Below are 19,969 nucleotides of genomic sequence, written 5' to 3'. Positions count from 1 at the left end.
TCATGTAGGTTTTACTTGGAAGAGCAACAGATGATATTAATGTTGACATTGACCTTGGAAGAGAGGGGCGTGCTAATAAAATTTCTCGGCGTCAGGTGCAATTTTCTTTGAAATCCTCTATTTTTTTTTTCTTTTGCTCAATCGGATGGATACTATTGTTTTAGAAATATAAAATTCAAGTTTTTATTGCTCACCTTTTCTATATATTTTTTCTTTTCCTTTAGCAATCCAATCTACAAATAATACTTCTGGTTGGGGTTCATCCTGAAGGTATTCAGCCCTAGGTTAGTGAAGAGAAGAAGAAAAGGAAGAATAAAAAGAATGGGTGGCAATCCCTTCTGCCCAGCCTAGGAATGTTATTTATAAGTGAGTTTGAATATTACATAAAGAAACAAAATCGCCCCTGCTTAGGTGGCAGTAAGTAGAGATAAGAAATACATAATAAGTCCAGGCCCATACACTTAACAAAAAGGGAAAAAAAACATAACAGAGAACTGAAAGCCCAAGCCTACCTCTTTATGTCTCACAAGACTTCCCCCTCGAGCTAAGCATATTGCCAACTTGCATAGAAGCTCCACAAGTTGTGATTTGGTAAGGCCTTTGGTGAACACATCAGCTAGTTGTTTTGTGGTAAGCATGTAACGAATACAGAGGTGTTCGGAAGCAATCCTTTCTCTCACAAAGTGTATCGGTTTCAATATGTTTAGTTTTTATCATGCTGAATTGGATTATTTGCAATGTTAATAGCTGCATAGAAGAAGTAGAGCTTTAGAGGTCCATTCATATTTATCCCCAATTTATTTAGAAGAATGTGAAGCTAGAATAACTCAGCAACCCCATGTGTCATGGCTTTGCATTCAGCTTTATCACTCGATCTAGCTACAACAATTTGTTTCTTACTTCTCCAAGTAAAAGATTACCACCTACAAAGGTACAATTTCCAAATGTAGTCCTATCTCCACGAGATCCAACCCAATTAGTATCAGTATAAGTCTCTACCTCAATTCTATCATGTTTCTTGAATAATAATCCTTTTCCCAGGCATGTCTTGAGGTATCTCAAAATCATTTCTACCACTTTCATGTGTGAAACTCGAGGTGCATGCATAAACTAGCTGACCTCATGAACTGAATATGCTATGTTTGTCAATTAACATAAAGCAGAACAGCAAATCAAGAAAAATATAAGAAGAAATAGAGAAAACACCAAGATTTAACGTGGTTTGGCTCAGTAGCCTACATCCACGGAAAGAGAGGGAAAATCTCTACTATGAGAACAAGAGGTACATGGCTGACCTCTCTACAGATGCACAACAAAATATCCACTCTTACTCAACTCTAATCCCACACAACCAATGGTTTAGATAAGCAAAAGGCCAAATTATATCAGAATTTCATGCAGGTCCCTCTTCCTCCCATTAATACATGCAAGTCCCCAAAATTTATCAACATTACAAACATGTTTTTTTTATGTATTTTTTGTGTTTTCTGTGTTTTCTGTATGGAGAGGCAGCACCTCGCGCCTCTCTAAGGGGATTCTCGTGTAACTGATCTTTGAATTAATGGAATATGACTCTTTACTTATAAAAAAAAAAAACCTATAACCTCCAAAAACCCAAATACAATATATCTCTCTACAATGTTAGGTTTGGTGAGAGAGAGGTGGAGCAGCTTACCAACAAGTCTTTGTTTTAGCAAGTTTAGTCCCTACTCCCTTGTCTCCTTCAAGAGATCCAATGCATATTTCCCTTGACAAATATATATCCCTTCACTGGATCTTGCTACCTCTATTCTCAAAAATATCATAGAGGTCCCAAATCTTTAATTTTAAATTATGTGGCTAAGAAGGATTTCAACCTCTGAACCTCTATTGGATAGTTACTAGTGACTACCATGTCAATAACATATATAATTAGTGTTGTTAGGCTTCCTTCAGTTCTTTTAGGGAACAATGTGTGATCGACACTACTTTGCTTGTATGTTTTAGTCTTCATTACCTTGCACAATCTCTCAAACTAGGCCCTTGGAGATTGTTTAAGCCCATACAAGGCCCTTTTCAATTTACACTTTCTTTCATGTCATACCTTAGGGGAGGATCCATGTATACTTCCTCCTGCAGCAAGGTTCAAAGTATATACCCATGTGTATCAGCAGAGGCGTATCGGTACTAAAAAAGGCTTGGAATGTCGATGCCAGTGGAAATCTTAGTCATCCAAATATAAGAAACATGTCAGAATTGTCAGAAATATTATACAGAAATATTGTAAAAATTATAGATATGGTGGAAACATTATAAAATGTGCAAAATATAGAATGGTATTTTATGAAATGATAAAAGAAGCATAGGCACACCTTTTTAAATTATTATCTTATTCTAAATCATTAAACAAAGCTAAGAACCTAAGGTTATAGACAAAAGAATATGTTCTAAAGTTGCCCTATAAACCTTAAGATTTAGATCTTCATGATAGAATGAGTTAAAGCAAAATTTAAACTCATAGAAAATGCAAATGGTTCTAATAGATTAACCAAATAATCTATTACACAAACAAAAAACTAATATTTAACTTCATATTTGAAACGAATAATGAGTTAGCTCAAAGTGGTAATCATATAAGTTAGGTGGACAATAACTTGCTACTTCACATACCTACAATATTGTCACCATAGTTTTCAAGGCGCCAAGGCGAGGCTAGGCGACTGGGAGGTGCCTTGTCGCCTAGTCGCCTAGGCAATGGATTTTTTATGTTAAAAACATGGATCCTAGGGTAGTTCCCTAGGTACCATAACCATATTTCTTTAATAATTATTCATGATTTTCATAAGAAAAGTATAAATTTCATATTAAAGTATAGAAAATCAACATATTCATGAGAAGAAAAGGAAGAAGGAAAATAAAATTCAAAAAATATAGGGGCTGAACCCTTATTTTTGTTATAGGAAAAGAAGAAAATAAAAAGTATTGGTAGAAGAAGAAGAAGAAGAAGAAGAAGAAGAAGAAGAAGAAGAATATATGGAAGAGGAAAATGTGCTGATTAGATAAATTTTAAGTTCTGCCTTATTGGTTCGGGTTTTTAAGTCTTTGAGGGTTCAATACAACATTTAGCAATGTTTGTGTTGATTAAACCCTAATATATAAGAAAATAATAAAAAGAAATTAATATATAAACACACAAAATGATTATTTTAGTTTAATAATGTCTATTTTATAATTATAATCTCAAAAAAGAATGAATAAAATAGTATTTTATAGTAGGAAGTAGAAAACTGCTAGGCGATTAGGCGAGGCGAGCCTCAAAGGGCGCGTTGTCGCCTAGGCGTCACCAAATTATGTTATAATACAATCTCTTGTACTCCCCATAGTATTGGTAGTGTTCAATGGGAAATATGTCAATTCCAGTAAATTTCATGTTGCTAACCATGGAAGTGGAAATGGAAGTATGTCGTGGAAACTATCTCTTGTACACCACATAGTGTTGGTAGTGTTCATTGGGGAAATGTCGATTCCATTAAATTTTCGTGTCGTTACCCATGGAAATGGAAATATGTCGTGGAAATATTAGGGAAATTAGGGACATTTTAAACCATAAAAAGCATGTGCGTTTATATCTGTTGGAATCAGTTGGCCTCTTCTCTTAGGCTTTTTATTTATGTTTTTCTGTTCTTTAGTGCTACAGGGGCACTCTTGTTATTTCTTTTCTTTTTATTATTAGTTGGGTCGCCCCAATGTATAAGCTAATAGCTGGTGCCGCCAACTACAAGTTTGAATCCAGTTTTGTCTCTCTTCTCTCTTCCTCCTTTCTCTCCTCCTCTCCTCTGATATCTCTCGTCTGAAAACATGGTATCAGAGCGGGTCTTCTGAGATTAGGAGCCGCGAGATCTCTCTCTTCTCTCAGTTTTTTTCTCAGATTCTTCTTGCTGTGGATCGAACCTGTCAAGGAAGTGCATTGGACTGATCTGAAGTTTTCTATGCCCTTTCTTCCCTTCTCTCTTGGTCGTGTGCCAAGAAACAAATTAAAGAGAGGGAAGTTTGATGCTGTGAAGGTTCTTTCACCTGTTTTCTGTGGATCGTGTGTTCCTTTTTCTGTACCCAGGTAAGGGGGTTATGGAGGTCTGAATGACCTGTAAGTGCTGTGAGTTTTTTCTTGTGGATTGTGTGATCCATTTCTGTGCCCAATTAGCTGGGTGATATAGGTCAAAATGACCTGTAACTATAAAACAGTGGTTGACTAATTCTTGGAAAATTTTCCAGTAGATGTGTGATTTCCAAAAAAAATTATACCTGACTAAGACTTAACTGAACTGAACCGTGGCTGAACCGGGGACTGAACTGTGTCTGAACTGAATTGGCGATTGAACTGTGACTGAACTGGGGTCTGAACTGGATGAACTGAAATTGAACAGTGGCTGAACTTGGCTGAACTGAAGTTTTAATAAATTGTGGCTGAACTGTGATTGTTTTTTTAACAGAACTATCCTTTAACATGCCATCTGAGGATTCTATCCTGTCTAGTGGGTCCTCCAATAAAAGTGGAGTGAGTGGGGGTTTTGACATGAGTTTCCCCATGGCCATGATACCTTTTGATGGTCTTAACTACCTAGAATGGTCAAGGGGAATCAAATTATACATAACAGCCAGGGGGAAGGTAGGCTATATTAATGGTAAAACAAAAGAACCAAAGTCTCAGGGGGTGGAGCATGATAGGTGGGATAAGGAAAACAACATGATGATGTCATGGCTGTTACTTTCTATGTTGCCTCCAGTTAGGAAGACCTTCATGTGGGCTGAAATAGTTGTTGAGATTTGGGAGCAGGCAAAATCTACCTATTCAAAACAACGTCATTATGCCAAAATATACTAGTTGCAAGATGCCTCATTTACTTGTAAGCAGGGGGGGAGAGGACCCTCTCATCCTATTATTCAAATTTGACCTCAATTTGGAAAGAACTAGATCACTATCAGAACATTGACTGGAAGTATGACACTAATGCTAAGGCCTACAAGTCTCTAGTTTCCCAACAACGGGGTTTTGCCTTCCTCTTGGGGTTGAACCCTGTATATGAGTCCCTCAGAGTTCAGATATTAGGAAGTAAAGATCTTCCTTCAATACAATAAGTGTATGCTCTAGTTCAATCCGAAGAGAGCAGGCCCAAGTGTGATGAATAGCTCCGAGGGGGAGCAGATTGCCTTAGTGGCTAAAGGGAGTATGGGTGTAGGAGGCAATAATTCCTTTAAGAAGGGTGACTTCCAGAAGAGAGTGGATGATAAAGATAAGTTATGGTGTACTCACTGCCAGAAGGCCAAGCATACTCGAGATACTTGTTGGGACCTCCATGGAAAGTCAAGTGGGCCCAGGAGTTGAGTAAGAAATCAAATCAGAATAAGAAGTCGGGACAGCAGAGTCAAAAAAAGTTTAATATAGCAAACTTGGCCTCTCAGGAGTCTTAGTCATCTACTGCTATTCAACAGGACTGCCCATCCGTTGCCAATCCCCGGGAAGATATCATTAATTCTTTTCGTGACCACTTGGATCTGTATGGGAGAGCAATCCGCCAGATGGATTCTACTTCTCCTGCCTCGACTTCTTTTGCATCTACTTAAGGTAATGGTAATGTTTCCATAGCCTTCCATGTGTCTTCCCATTCATTTGATTCCCCTTGGGTAATTGACTCTGGAGCCTCAAACCATATGACGGGTAAGTCAAATTGTTTCCAATTCTATCAACTTTTATCTGGTAGGGACAAAGTGAGATTAGCTGATGGTTCTTTTTCCACCATAGTTGGTCAAGGAACCATAACCCTTCCTTTTGGATTTGCCCTTTCTAATGTATTACATGTTCTGAAATTACCTATAAATTTGTTTTCTGTCAGTAGCATTACAAATTCTTTAAACTGTTCAGTGACCTTTTTCCCTTCTTCTTGTGTTCTACAGGATTTGGACTCAGGGAAGATGATTGGTAGAGGTCATATGATGGATGGTTTCTACATGCTGGAGAACAAATCTAATCTTGCGGTCATCGAGTCTACGAGTTAGTCTAGTATGAGTCAAGTTTACTTATGGCATAGTCATTTGGGTCATTTATCATTTGAGTCATTAAAGGTCTTACTTCCAAATTTATTTAAATCAATGTTAGTGTCTGAGTTCAAATGTCAAATTTGTTAGTTGAGCAAACATTGTAGAAATCATTTTTCTTCAAGAAATAATAAATCCGATTTTCCTTTCTATATTGTTTATTTTGATATTTGGGGTCCCATTACTTTACCATCTGAGCTTGGCTATAAATATTCCATTACTTTTATTGATGACTATTCCAAATATACATGGGTGTACCCCATGCGGCCCAAGGGTGAAGTACCAAAGATTGTGAAAGATTTCCAACACATGATATTCACCCAAATTTTAGATAGAGATCCAAATTTTCCTATTTGACAATGCTAAAGAATACTTCCACAATGATCTCGCGGAGTTTTTTGCTTCATGTGGGTCTATTCATCGTAGCTCTTGTGCCAAAACTCGTGAGCTACTCATCCATATGAGTGTTCCAAAATGTTTTTGGTTGGATGTTGTGTTATGTGCTACATATGTCATCAACTGTATGCCATCTCGGGTGTTAGGGTACAAGGGCCCTCATCAGCTCCTTTTCCCCAAAGCTCCCCTCTTTTCTATTCCCATTCGTGGGCTATCCTTCTTCTCAAAAGGGTTACCGTTGTTTCGATCCCATCTCTCGGAAATACTATGTTTCTATGGATGTATCTTTCTTTGAGGATGATCCCTTCTTCCCTGTTTCTCCTCAGGGGGAGAATAGGGTGGAGGAAAAACAATTTCAAGTACTACCTCCCCTACTTGACCCTCCTTCATTCCGTGTCTTTCTCTGTCACCGCAAGGGCCAACTAGGTTCAAAAGTTGTGGAGCAACTTGAAACTATACCACCACCATCGTCAGATTCATTGGGGACAGATCACATTCCACCAGGTACTATTATTCCAATTGACATTCCTAACCTATTGCTATTGATTCTTCTTCTGCCAATGACCTTGACATCCCAATTGCACAAAGGAAGGGAGTTAGGTCCTATACCACCAGACATCCTATCTCCCACTTTATCTCATGAGAATATCTCATCCTCCTTTCGTGCTTTTCTCTCTTCCATTGATAGTATCCCTATCTCCAAAAATGTGGCAGAAGCTCTTTTAGTACCTGAATGGACAGATGCAATGAAAGAAGCGATTGATGCCTTACATAAAAATGGTACATGGGAATTAGTGGGTCTCCCTGTGGGAAAGGAACCAGTAGGATGCAAGTGGGTTTTTACAGTAAAGCACAAGGCTGATGTACAGTGGAAAGGTACACAGCTTGGTTGGTGGCGAAAGGGTTTACTCAGGTGTATGGAGTACACTATGCAAAGACATTTGCTCTGGTTGCTAAGATGAATTCTATCAGAGTTCTTTTTTCTCTTGTTGCTAACCTTAATTGGGATCTCCATCACTAGATATTAAAAATGCTTTCTTGAATAGTGATCTTGAAGAAGAAGTGTACATGGTGCAACCTCCTGGTTTGTACAGACTAAAACAATCACCGAGAGCTTGGTTCAGCAAGTTTCACCTAGTTGTACAGTAGATTGGTTATAAACAATGTTAGATTGATCATACACTATTTGTGAAAAAGGAGAAGGAAAAATTGCAGCCTTGATAGTGTATGTTGATGACATAGTGATCACAGGCGACTGGAAGGTGGAAATTCAAAGATTAAAGGAGTTCCTAGCCACTCAATTTGAGGTGAAGGATCTAGGTTCCTTAAAGTATTTTCTTGGAATTGAAGTGGCCCGTTCAAAAAAGGAGATCTTCATTTTGCAAAGAAAATACACCCTAGATTTATTATAGGATACAGGAAAACTTGGAGTCAAGCCTGCTGATTCCCCCATTGATCCAAACCACAGATTATCAAGGATGTGAAACAATTCTAGAGACTTGTTGGCAGATTATTATATTTGTCTATGACATGGCCAGGCATTGCTTATGTTGTAGGTGTTCTTAGCCAATTCATGCATGCTCCTAAGACTACTCACTTAGAGGCAGCTGATAGAATTCTCAGGTACCTGAAGAAGTTCCCAGGGGCTGGTTTACTTTTCCAAAAGAATGGTCACTTGAAGGTTGAGGTGTATACAGATGCTGATTGAGCCGGATCAATTGATGACAAAGTCTACTAGTGGGTATTGCAACTTTGTGGGAGGAAACTTAATCACGTGGAGAAGCAAGAAACAAAATGTTGTGGCGAGGTCTAGTGCTGAAGCTGAATATAGAGCAATGTCCCATGGAGTGGCTGAAGTTATGTGGATAAAGAACTTGTTGAATGAGTTGGGGTTTCCTATTGATGGCCCCATATCCTTGTATTGTAATAACAAAGTTGCTATCAACATTGCTGCCAACCCAGTGCTTCATGATAGAATTAAACATATTGAGGTTGACAAGCATTTTATTGGGGAGAAAATTATAAATGGGGAAGTTTGCACTCCATATGTCAGTTCCACATATCAACTTGCAGACATCTTTACCAAGGGATTATATCATCTGCAGCACAATGATTTATTACACAAGTTGGGCATGATTGATATCTATGTCCCAACTTGAGGAGTGTTGGAATCAATTAGCCTCTTCTCGTAGGCTTTTTATTTATGTTTTTATGTTCTTTAGTGCCGCAGGGGCACTCTTGTAATTTCTTTTCTTTTTATTATTAGTTGGGTCGCCTTAATATATAAGCTAATAGTTGGTGCCACCAGCTACAAGTTTGAATCCAGTTTTTGTCTCTCTTCTCTTTTCCTCTCCTCCTCTCCTTTGATATCTCTTGCCTGAAAACAACAATATCTTTTTTTTTAGTTTTTTTTTCAAAAATGGTTTTTGGGGAGGTTTTTAATAATATTTTTTATTAAAAAAAGAGGGTTCTTGAAACACCTGTAAATAGGTGTATCAGGACCCCAAAGATACAATATGATATGCCTGATACGGGGCGTATCGTATCAAAACTTTGATCCTTATCCTGCAGTTCTCCATTCAAAAAGGTGTTCTTAACATCCAACTGATGTAGCTCCCACAAAAAATTTGCTACTAAGGAGAGTAATATCCATATGTTATTAAGCCTAGCCATTGTAGCAAATGCCTCTTGTAGTCCACACCTTCCTTTTGAGTGAACCGCTTTGTGACCAATGTAGCTTTGAATCACTCAATGGAGCCATCAGCCTTGTGTTTTATTGTATAGATCCACTTCTTCCCATAGTGCTTTTTCCATCTGGTAGATCCACTAGTTCCCAAGTATTTCCTTCAATAAGGCTCTCATGTCCTTATTATAACTTCCCTTCATTGTGAATCAACAAAAACCTTTGAGTACCTGGAAGGAGTAGATATAGAGGACAAGGCTGAAATAAAAGTATGATAGGCAAGAGACAATTGAGAATATGACACAAATTTATTTATAGGATGAAGAGTAGAACAGACAAGTTTCTGCAAGGCAATAGGGAGACGGAGATCTGAATCAGAACTAGTGGAAGTAGTAGGATGAACAATACCTTGGCTGGGTTCAGAAGCTCCCAATTGGTTGCAGTCATCAATTGCCATGTCTCTCTTTCTTTTCTTGTGATAAACACTTGGCTCTCTTTCCTTACCAAGGCTAGGCACAGCTACTTTAGTGCTAGGTGCATCACCAATAGTAGTTCCATTTGAATTAGCAGAATTTGAGGAAGTAGGATCAAAGGGAGTAGTTTGAAGAGAGATCAACAGCAGAAACAAAAGAATAAACCTCTAAAGAAATCTCTTCCACCCCACTATCTCCCCCTAAAGAGAATTCTAAGGATCCAAAAAGGACTGACTAACAAAATGTGATATCTTTAGCAAGGAACTATTTCCCAATAGTTGGATCAAGACACTTGTACCCCTTTTGTGTAGGAGTGTATCCCAAAAATACCCCATGAATTTCCTTAGGATCCAACTTTGTCCTTTTAAAATCTGGGACATGTATAAATCACACTCAACGAAAGACTTTTGGAGATAAGGGAAACACAGGTTGATCTGGACAAAGAGTAGAGAAGGGGATTTTCATACCCAATACCCCAGATGGCATCCTGTTAATCAAATAAGAGGCTGTAAGCACTGCATGAGACCAAAACTTCTTGGGAAAGCAACCTTGTTTGATTAAAAAATATCTACCTCCTCTACAATGAACTCAGGAAAGCAATTAGAGGGAGTAGTGGTCTGTCCCATATGAGGAGAAGCACTAGTGGTTGCAATCTTGTGTACTCCATCAGCCATATTTGAACTAGCGACATGTCCATGAGACCCCTAGCCCTTATTAGGCTTCTTCTCTTTCCTAAGGGCTGCTGTTTTCAGATGAGAATGCAGAATTTAGCATGTATTCTTAGTGTGTCTCTCTCCTCCACAGTGTGTACACTTCAAACTCTTCTTATCTCCCCCATTCCCCCCTTTGTGTGTAGCTGAAACTAAAGCTGAATGTTCAATTTGTTGTGAAGGAATATCAACCTTCATCTCTTTCCTTATACTCTCTTCATTTCTGATCAAGTAAAACACATGTTGCAGGTCCGGAAGTTCATCCCTTCCAAAATCTGAGATCGAATCTCATCATATGAAAGAGTCTAGGCCAGCAAGAAACTTGAACACCCTTCTTTCTTCAATCCGTTTTTGATACAGAATCTTTCCATTCTATGATTAAATGATGATCAAGCTCTTCCCACAACCCATCGAGAGTAGCAAAAAAGGTAGCAACTGGCATACTTCCTTGAGTCAGCTGATATACTCTAGCATTGTTCTTCCTTTGTCCATATGTATTTGACAAATTTTCCCATATCTTTTGAGCTGTAGGATAATGCTAAACTGTCCTAGCTATCTTAGGTGTCATGGAGGACAGTAGCCATGACATAATTGTAGCATTTTTCCTACACCATTTTTCATATCCTTGTGCCTCCATCTTTGATTCTTTCACCTGGCTCTTAATATATCCCAGCATTCCACGACTAGTAATATGGAGTTTTACTGAAATAGACCATTCTTTAAAGTTGTACTCATCCAACTTCACACTTGTGATTTGAAGACTAGGGAAACTAGGGTTTTCATTGTTGAAGAAACCCTCATCTGACCTGTTTTCTTTGGATGACACTTCACTTGAATCTGAAGACATCTTAACTTACAGTACTTCACAAAAAGCAAGGAAGAGTCTACCCCTTTGGTCCAAGTATTAGCAGAATATCCGGCTCACATTGAGAGGAAAGAGATGTTAAAGAGACCCTTGAATAGCAACCTTCTCTGGTTCAAATAAAAAAACATAAAAATATTAAAAGAAAACTGTGAGTTTGAAGGAACTCACAGAAAATAAAAGAAAAGGAGGAAGAAAAGAGGAATGAAATAGAAACAGCATGTCCTAGGACAGATTTAATGCTCTGATACCATGAAGGTATTCAGCCCTAGGTTAGGAAAGAGGAGGAGAAGAATGGGCGTTAATCCCTTCTGTCCAGCCCAGGTATTTATGAGTTTGAATATTATATAAAGAGATAAAACTGCCCCTGCTTAGGTAGCAGCAAGTAAAAACATAACAGTCTATGATTACGATTCAATTTGATTCAACTTTCTCTACAATTTACAATACGATTACAATTTTCAAAATATTGCTCACAACACATCCAATACTGGCTGGCAACCCATTTATACTTAGCCATTGGAAGTTTGTGGAATGAGTTATTAAATATCTAGGTCTTTGTTATGGGCTCGGGAATAGGATCTCGTCACGGGTCGGTCCACGGGAAAACCCTCTTGTTTTCCCTTGTCCCTTCCTTTTCTTAAGGTACCTATCTTGGTGCCCTAATGGTGAGTTGTCCAAGAGATCACCAACTCTCCTTACTCTCTTCTTGACTGAATATTTGATATCTTTATTAAATAATAGTGGCTCCTTAAATAGGAGATTACAAGAGTCCTGCTCTTAGGGAGACTCCTTGCTGAATAGGGAGACTTCCAATTCTATCTTGATAAGATAAGATTGATAAGATAAGATAAGTCTCTCTTAATCCTAATCTAATAAGATAAGATGATCTAATCTACTAACTTAATAAGATAAGATAAGAATAACAAGATAGTCTAATTTAATATGCCGAATGGATAAGACTGTTGCTGCCGAATTGGATTGGATGAGAACATCAGATCATTGCTGCTGCTGCTCCCAATACGCGCCCACATCATTACTCCCCTCTTGGACTACGAGCTTGTCCTCAAGCTCGAATTCAGGATGGGTGTCTTGAAACACAGTCGAAGGAATTCCGGATAGGTGGAATGACTTTGCCCTCCCGGATCGGGTTCCAATGAAGAGAGTTCATCCTCATCTTCCTCTTGTTTCACCAGGAGGCAGAAAAGTCTCTTGCACTTGTGCCCTGCTGAGTAGAGTTCATCGCAATTAAAACATTGTCCCCTCGCCCTGCGTTCCGCCATCTCAGCCCTGGACAAGTGCTTAATAGGGGGTGCAACGACGTTGCTCCCCGCACTGGATGCTGATCTGGAATTGTTGCTTGTCTGTGGCTTCCATTCTTGGCTGGTTGCTGAATATGGAGCCATTCCGAGTGGTTCTGGGGATGCCCATGCTGATGGAGGCCGCCCCATACTGAAGGTTCCGCGGCTGAGTTGTACCTTGCGTTCGAAGGCGCGAGCTATATTCATGGTTGTGACCAGGTTGGGGGGATTCTGCATCTCCACGTCCACTCGCAGGGGTTCTGCTAACCCAGCGGTGAACATGTCTACCTACTGGTCTAGTCACACTGAAGATGCCCTCGCGAGGAGGGTTTGGAACTGGCGCTGGTATATTCATAAAAAAAAACTGGCGCTGGTATTCTGCCGCCGTGCCGGTTTGTTTAAGGTTAATCAGCTCGCCTAAGGGGTTGCTTGTCAGTGGGGGCCCAAATCTAAGAAGGCAGTAGGACTTGAACTGGGTCCAACTGAGCTCGGGCTCTTCTTGTTCTAACCGATAGAACCAAAGTTGTGCTTCCTCTGTTAAGTGAAAGGCAGCTAGACTTACCTTATCCCGGTCGTCTGTCTGTTGATTCCGAAAAAACTGCTCGCACCGGTACAGCCAGCCCAAGGGGTCTCCGTTGCCGTTGTACGACGGAAATTCTAACCTGTTGTACTTGGGGATGACTGCGGCTCCTTGGCTAACGAACTGTTGTTCGTCGAAAGACTCCGGCAGATCTGGTTGGCGGCCACTGGTGGTTGTCCCCTCTTCAGTGTTCCTTTCCTTGCTAGAAAGGAATAACTCCATTAGGCGCCGCAGCTCCCTGACTTCATCTTTGATCTCACGTACTTTTAAGCTGGTTTCCATGAGCTGGTGCTCGAGTTCGTGGACCCTGGACGGCAGTTGCTCCAGATCACCCATGACGCCTTGCTCTGATACCAAAATGTTATGGGCCCGGGAATAGGATCTCGTCACGGGTCGGTCCACGGGAAAACCCTCTTGTTTTCCCTTGTCCCTTCCTTTTCTCGAGGTACCTATCTTGGCGCCCTAATGGTGATTTGTCCAAGAGATCACCAACTCTCCTTACTCTCTTCTTGACTGAATATTCGATATCTTTATTAAATAGGTAAAAGTACGGAGACACACGATGCAGAATACTGAATTCCAGCCCCCCTACAACTAGCCCTGTCCCCCCCTATAAACCACATCCTGCCCGTGAATTTGGCATCAATTCACGGTCAGGATGCATTCCCCCTGTACTTTGGGCCTAGTAAATTCTGAGCTGGGCTGATTTGTACTTCTCCCTATTAAATAATAGTGGCTCCTTAAATAGGAGATTACAAGAGTCCTGCTCTTAGGGAGACTCCTTGCTGAATAGGGAGACCTCCAACTCTATCTTGATAAGATAAGACTGATAAGATAAGATAAGTCTCTCTTAATCCTAATCTAATAAGATAAGTCTCTCTTAATCCTAATCTAATAAGATAAGATAATCTAATCTACTAACTTAATAAGATAAGATAAGAATAACAAGATAGTCTAATCTAATCTGCCAAATGGATAAGACTGTTGCTGCCGAATTGGATTGGATGAGAACACCGGATCATTGCTGCTGCTGCTCCCAATACGCGTCCACATCAGTCTTCCTCTTAGGATTTGGGAAACCCTAGAGGATTTTTCTTGAACTCTGTAACTGAGTGATTCTCAAACAAACTAGCAGTGTGGAAGAACTATATCTTTCTAGGTTATTCATTTAGTTTAATCAAAGTATCAATCCTATCTTCTTGAACATGCTTGCCTGCTAGTTAGTTTTTTTCTTTGTTTTTAGTATCCAAGTAAAAATAATCAAAATAGTGGAAAAGATAATTAGTTTGTTCAAATAAAATCATTTGGGTTTGTGGGAGACGATAGGACTAGGAGAGAATAATGTTCAATTGGGTTGCCAATGTGAATTGATGGCAACTCTCATGTGAACATCTGTTTGTGTGCACACATTTATTAATCTTCAAAGGAAATATCTCCCTCTGAATAATTGATGCGAGTAACAAAGTATAACATTTCCTTCTATTTTTTTAGGCAATAATAAAGATGGATGAAGATGGAGTATTCTTTATGAAGAATCTTGGCAAGTCTTCAATCTTAGTCAATGGCAAGGAGGTAGCAACTGCACAGTGTACAAGTCTCGGTTCAAGTAGTTTGATTGAGGTATTGTGCCTACTTCAACAATGAATTATTGCTTGGATGTATCACATTATTTTTATGAGCCAAATGTATCAATCATGGTTTTAGATGGTAAGTTCTCAAGGTTATGTAGAAGGATTCTGCCTCAAGGCTTTAACCTCAAATTGGCTTGGGGGAGGTTTATGCCTCCAAGTATAAGAAGCTTAAATGTAAATACTAAGACTCAAGGCAATGAGAGGTATACACCTCTTATGCTGCTTGTGTTATGAGAAAAAGGAAAAAAAAAAAGTCTATTTTCTTGACGTTATTTCTTTGGTTGTCTAAATGTGTAGAATGAGAGGTTTGTGTATTTGTTAGAAAATAACATAACAAAGTTGGGGGAAAATGGACAAAAGGCCAAGATTCTATGGTTCTTAAAGATGCTATTGGCCAAGAGACTTGTTCTTAAGCAAAATTATTTCCAGTTTTTTCTGAGTTTTATATACTTGGACCACTATACATCAAGTGGAAACTGTTAAAATATTTTGGTTTGGTTCATTTGTAGTTGATTTTTAAGTGTTCTATATGTTGTTTAAGTGTTCTATATGTTGTTTCTTCATTTTCATGTTTGTTCTTTATGGATTTCTCTTTGTATTGTGTTCCTCTTCATTCTATTACTACAAATATTTCAAAATATATTGGTTTTACTAGATTTTGTGATTGTTTCATCATGCTATTGATTTTGCTATTTTTATTGTTTCTTTGGTTTTATTGCATATTTAAACAGATTTTAATGCATCTTAGAAATTTCATTAATCGAATCCTGGATTTGGAATTTTCTGAATCCAATTCATTTACAGCCTTATGAACCTTATGAAGTAAAATTTTACATGTTATTACAACTTGGCTCTTTAGATCTCAAAGAGCTCCAATAAATGGTTCCAGATTTTTTTTTCTTTTTGATTGGAAACGATAATAAATGGTTCCAGATTTGAGACAAAAGGATTCTGTCTTCTGAAGATGATATCCAATGATTTCCTTGTTTCTTTGTATAGTCAATACATACTGTTGGCATTCTTATTATCTGCCTGCCAACAGAGGGCCCGGATTAAAGAAGGGGCCAGGATTTCCTTATAACACAATACAAGGATAAGGCTTTTGATTGGCTACTTTGAATAAGTCAATTGAAGGTGGATGAAGAGAGGTTTCCATTAGATTTCAATAAACCCTCCTAATTCTCGATTGAAGGTTGATTGTGGAAGTCTTTGTAATATGTTTGACTTCCTCCACAACATGATTTGCATGGTCATTCAAATGTTGTTTCCATGTCCAGGTTCGAAGACTTAAACTTTTAGTGTAGATTCAGTAGCTGAACCAAGTTAGTTTAATGCTTAAGAGCACTCTTTTAAAAGTTCATTATAGGACCTCAAGCAAAAGACTTCACTGTTCAGTGTTCTTCCTGACATTACATGCCTGTAGATTTTATTTCTTTGAAATAGCTTATGGTTTAAAGGTGTCATTGATTGGTGTAATAATGGTAAAATCTTAGGCTGACAAGCATGAGAACATGGGTTCAAGTCCAAGTCCAAGAGCAGCCACTTTGTCCCCCCCCCCCCCCACAAAAAAAACGTCAGGTCAATATCCAGTCCACAAGACCCCAAACATCTAGTAAATGACCTTTCAAGTTTTTATGGTTTAAAATTTTGATAGACAACTTTGGTTTGTAAATTATGTTGGCTGATTGGGACTCCCATGTACTATTTTTCTAGCTTTCCACCTGCTAAACTCATTGAAAAGCAACTAATTCACTGAAAATTGGTGAATTTGCAGATACGAGGAATGAGGCTCATGTTTGAGACAAGTCAGAGTAGTATGAGGCAATATCTGACGAACATTTCCAGAAAGAAGTGCCAAGACAAGAACACAAAATTCCAATGGTCCCCTGAGGCTGAGGAGGTCCTGTAGATTGGGTAAGCAATTGTTAGAGCCTGTTGTACTGGTTTACCATTAGGGACATAAGAGCCTGCTCCTCCCACTTATATTATGTATATTCTATTTTCTAATGTATGATAACCCATCTGCTTTTCTTAAGTAAAAGCACATCTTGAATTAAATACACCATTATCAAGGAGAGATGAATTCATGTCTTCCCAATACCAGGTAGATGGGAAATGAATTAGATTGGCTAGTGGTTAAATGTGTTAACTTGGCCAAGCCAAAGATATGGGATTTTAGTATTCCGTATTTCATCACGCCCACATTTGTTGTCTGAAACTGAGTTGGCCAAAATTTGATTAATTTAAAAAAAAATAATGTTTAAAATTTTTGAATGGTTATCTACTACTTTGCAGTGTGTCCACAGCAACACAACCAGATAATAATTAAATCAATAATGCATTTGCCTGTCAAATGGCACACCACATCAACAAAAGCAAAATCCAGCTCCTTGACAAAATCAACAATTGTGCAGCAGTCTGAAAGGCATAACACAAACGGATGAAAGTCCTTTAGCAAATTGGAGATTTGCTAAAGGACCATGGTGCATTATAAGTTATGCTTTATTCTACATAAAAGATGTGTAGAACTTAAAATAAGTAATATACCAGGAAATAACCAAGATAATCTGGATCTACTAACCTTTGTGAAAGTCCTTCAGCAAATTGGAGATTACCTGTCAGTCAAAGTTTACAGTTGAAAACGGAAAATCATTATGTCTTGAAAACATGATTCTTTTTTTTTTTACCAATAACACTTTCATTAACTCATCAATAGAAAAATTACATTAGGAAGACAAACACACTTATCTTCCAAGAACAACAAAGAGCCTCAAGAAAAGGAAAAAAAGAAAGAAAACACACTAAAGTTACAGCTAAGCCCAAAAAAGTGAATCCCTTTCTACCCCTTGTTTAACTAAACTATTAGCTATAGAATTAGTTGATCTTTTAACCCAACGTATCTTAACTTCCATCTCCTGCACCAATCACTTGAATTTCCTCTTCTCATTATTGTAGTTTCAAGCTGTTGTGATCTTTAATCAACCACTCTATCACAACCTCTGAATCTCCTTCAATTAAGAGTTTTCTGATGTTCAATTCCTTAGCTTTCTGGACTCCTTCCATAATTGCAAAGATCTCAGTTCTAAGGGAGTCACCTACTCCAATTGGGCCTGAGAACATGGTAGAAATGACTCCATTATCATCTCTAAAAACACCCACAATCCTTGATTGTCCCGGATTTCCCCTGCTACACCCATCAAAGTTTAGTTTCACGAATCCACCAGGTGGAGGGGTCCAAACTACATACATTACCGACTTAGTCTGTGTACAACTTGCAATTTCACCCCACTTCCTCAACATGTCATCCATAGTGTAATCTGTGAAAAACTCCAAAAATTTCAGCCACTATATTGCCCTAATATGAATGATAGCCCTCAGATCTGTTGCTCCTCTCTGAGCTTCTAAGAATATCCTGGAGTTTCTTTCTTCCCAAAGTGTTCAACATATTGCAGCCCTTAGTTCTCTCCACATTGTCCTTCCCCTTTTTATCTGCCACCTGAACAGAGAAGGGGAAAAAAGGCCCTGCAAGTCGGATGGGGGATTCTATGTACATCCAAATAGGGACAAAGTCCATTCCCACATTGACCTCGCAAAATGGTAAGACACCAGTACGTGAAAACCAGTCTCTCCATTCGCTTTACAAAGAACACACCACTAAGGTGACAAGCAAGTATTGAATCTCTTCTTTTAGAGTAGATCACTAGTGTTGATTCTTTCCATATAGACTTCCCAACAAAAACTACCAACCCTAAGAGGTATTGCTCTGCACCAAACCTCATCAACAGGAAAAGGAGGGAATGTAGGATTGGTGAACTGACTTAAGACTTTAAAGAAAGAAGCACAAGAAAAAATGCCATTGGGAGAAGGTGTCCAAATTCTAGAATCCTCCTTAGTGGAGTTTAAGACAACGTTATCAAGAATTGCAATAAGGCTCAAAATATTGTCAAAGTCTAAGTCCCTCAAATCCCTTCTTATACCCAAGTTCCACCCAATCCCAGAAGTAGAAGAGGACGGGGTGGTAAAAGACGATATTGGCTCATTTTTCAAAACAGAAAGAGCATACAAAAGAAGGAAATTGATCCTTTAGAGGGGCACTCCCCACCCAGGTTTGTTCCCAAAATTTTATAGAGTTGACGAAATTCAAATCATACCTGATGTTAGGGGAAAAAACTGATAGCAGGTCATGAATGGCTTTCCAAGGAGAATTGCTTGTGGTCCTAGCTCTGATTCCAGTGTCCCATCCATTATGTTCCATCCCATGAATACTTGCCACTATTCTAGCCCATAGCTTCTCCTTCTCCAAAGGGAATCTCTACAATCACTTTCTCAATAGAGTCATATTCATTCTCCTAATCCCAAGCCCCAAACCTCCACATGTCTTACTCCTACAAACTATCTCCCAGCTAATTCTATGATCCCTCTTTTCCTCTCCCGATTCCCACAGGAAATCTTTCATTAACTTTTCCAATCTATTAGCAACCTTCACTGGGATTTTAAACACCGACAGGAAAAAGATAGGTGAATTAGCAAGTGTGGCCTTAATAAGAGTAATTCTCCCACCGAGAGAGAGGTAGTTCTTTTTCCATGAAACCAGTCTTTTTTCAAACCTTTCCACCACCGAGTTCCAAAAGTTCTCTCTCATGGGATTATCACCTAAAGGCAACCCTAAGTAGTTCAAAGGCCACCCTGAGACTTCACACCCCAGCACTTCAGCACTCTCCATCCTCCAAATTCACCCCTACAACACAATTTTTCCCAAGGTTAACCTTCAAGTTGGATATTTGCTCAAACAGTTGTATCACCAACTTCAAATTCCTTATAAAACTCACATTACTGCCTTCACAAAACAAAATCGTATTGTTAGCAAACTGCAAGTGAGTAAGGGGGTTTCCACCCTCCCTACACTCCAACCTCTAATGAGCCCCCTACAGTCTGCTCTGTGAATCAGTTTCTCCAAAACCTTCGCAATTAGAATGAACAAGAAAGGAGAAAGAGGGTCTCCTTATCTTATACCACTACTGGCTGGAAAGAAATCTACCACTGTCCCATTCACTAGCATTGAGTAATGACAATTCCGGACACAACCCATGATCCACTTACACCATTTGGCCCCAAACCCAAATTTAGTCAAAACTTTCCTCAAAAAATTTCAATCCACCAAGTCATAAGCCTTCTCCAAGTCCAACTTACAGACCACTCCCTTCTTCTTATCCCTCTTAAAGTTCTCCACACTCTCATTAGCAATTAAAATCTGATCAATG

General features: G+C 38.8%; 1 protein-coding gene across 13 annotated transcripts in view; it reads left to right on the top strand.

The window, feature by feature from the left end:
- EMB1967 (Forkhead-associated (FHA) domain-containing protein) overlaps positions 1-16,831 on the top strand; it is a 47,179-nt gene extending 30,348 nt beyond the window's left edge. For 6 of the 13 annotated variants that reach the window (XM_088893329.1, XM_010251760.3, XM_088893326.1 and 3 more), the window contains 3 exons: positions 9-95; positions 14,569-14,697; positions 16,483-16,831. In XM_088893329.1, coding sequence (XP_088749455.1) covers positions 9-95; positions 14,569-14,697; positions 16,483-16,617 — 351 coding nt within the window. In that variant the 3' untranslated portion in view covers positions 16,618-16,831. Of the gene's footprint in view, positions 96-5,931; positions 6,038-14,568; positions 14,698-16,482 lie in introns of those variants that run through there. The other 7 variants (XR_016079539.1, XR_016079541.1, XR_734407.3 and 4 more) reach the window with 7 other exon arrangements.
- The last annotated feature ends 3,138 nt before the right edge of the window (positions 16,832-19,969 follow it).

This window comes from Nelumbo nucifera, chromosome 8 (genome assembly GCF_055504915.1).
Source record: "Nelumbo nucifera cultivar China Antique chromosome 8, China Antique-T2T, whole genome shotgun sequence".
Lineage (NCBI taxonomy): Eukaryota > Viridiplantae > Streptophyta > Magnoliopsida > Proteales > Nelumbonaceae > Nelumbo > Nelumbo nucifera.
The sequence above is the reverse complement of the archived record's forward strand: the minus strand, read 5'-3'. Positions and strand labels throughout refer to the sequence as shown.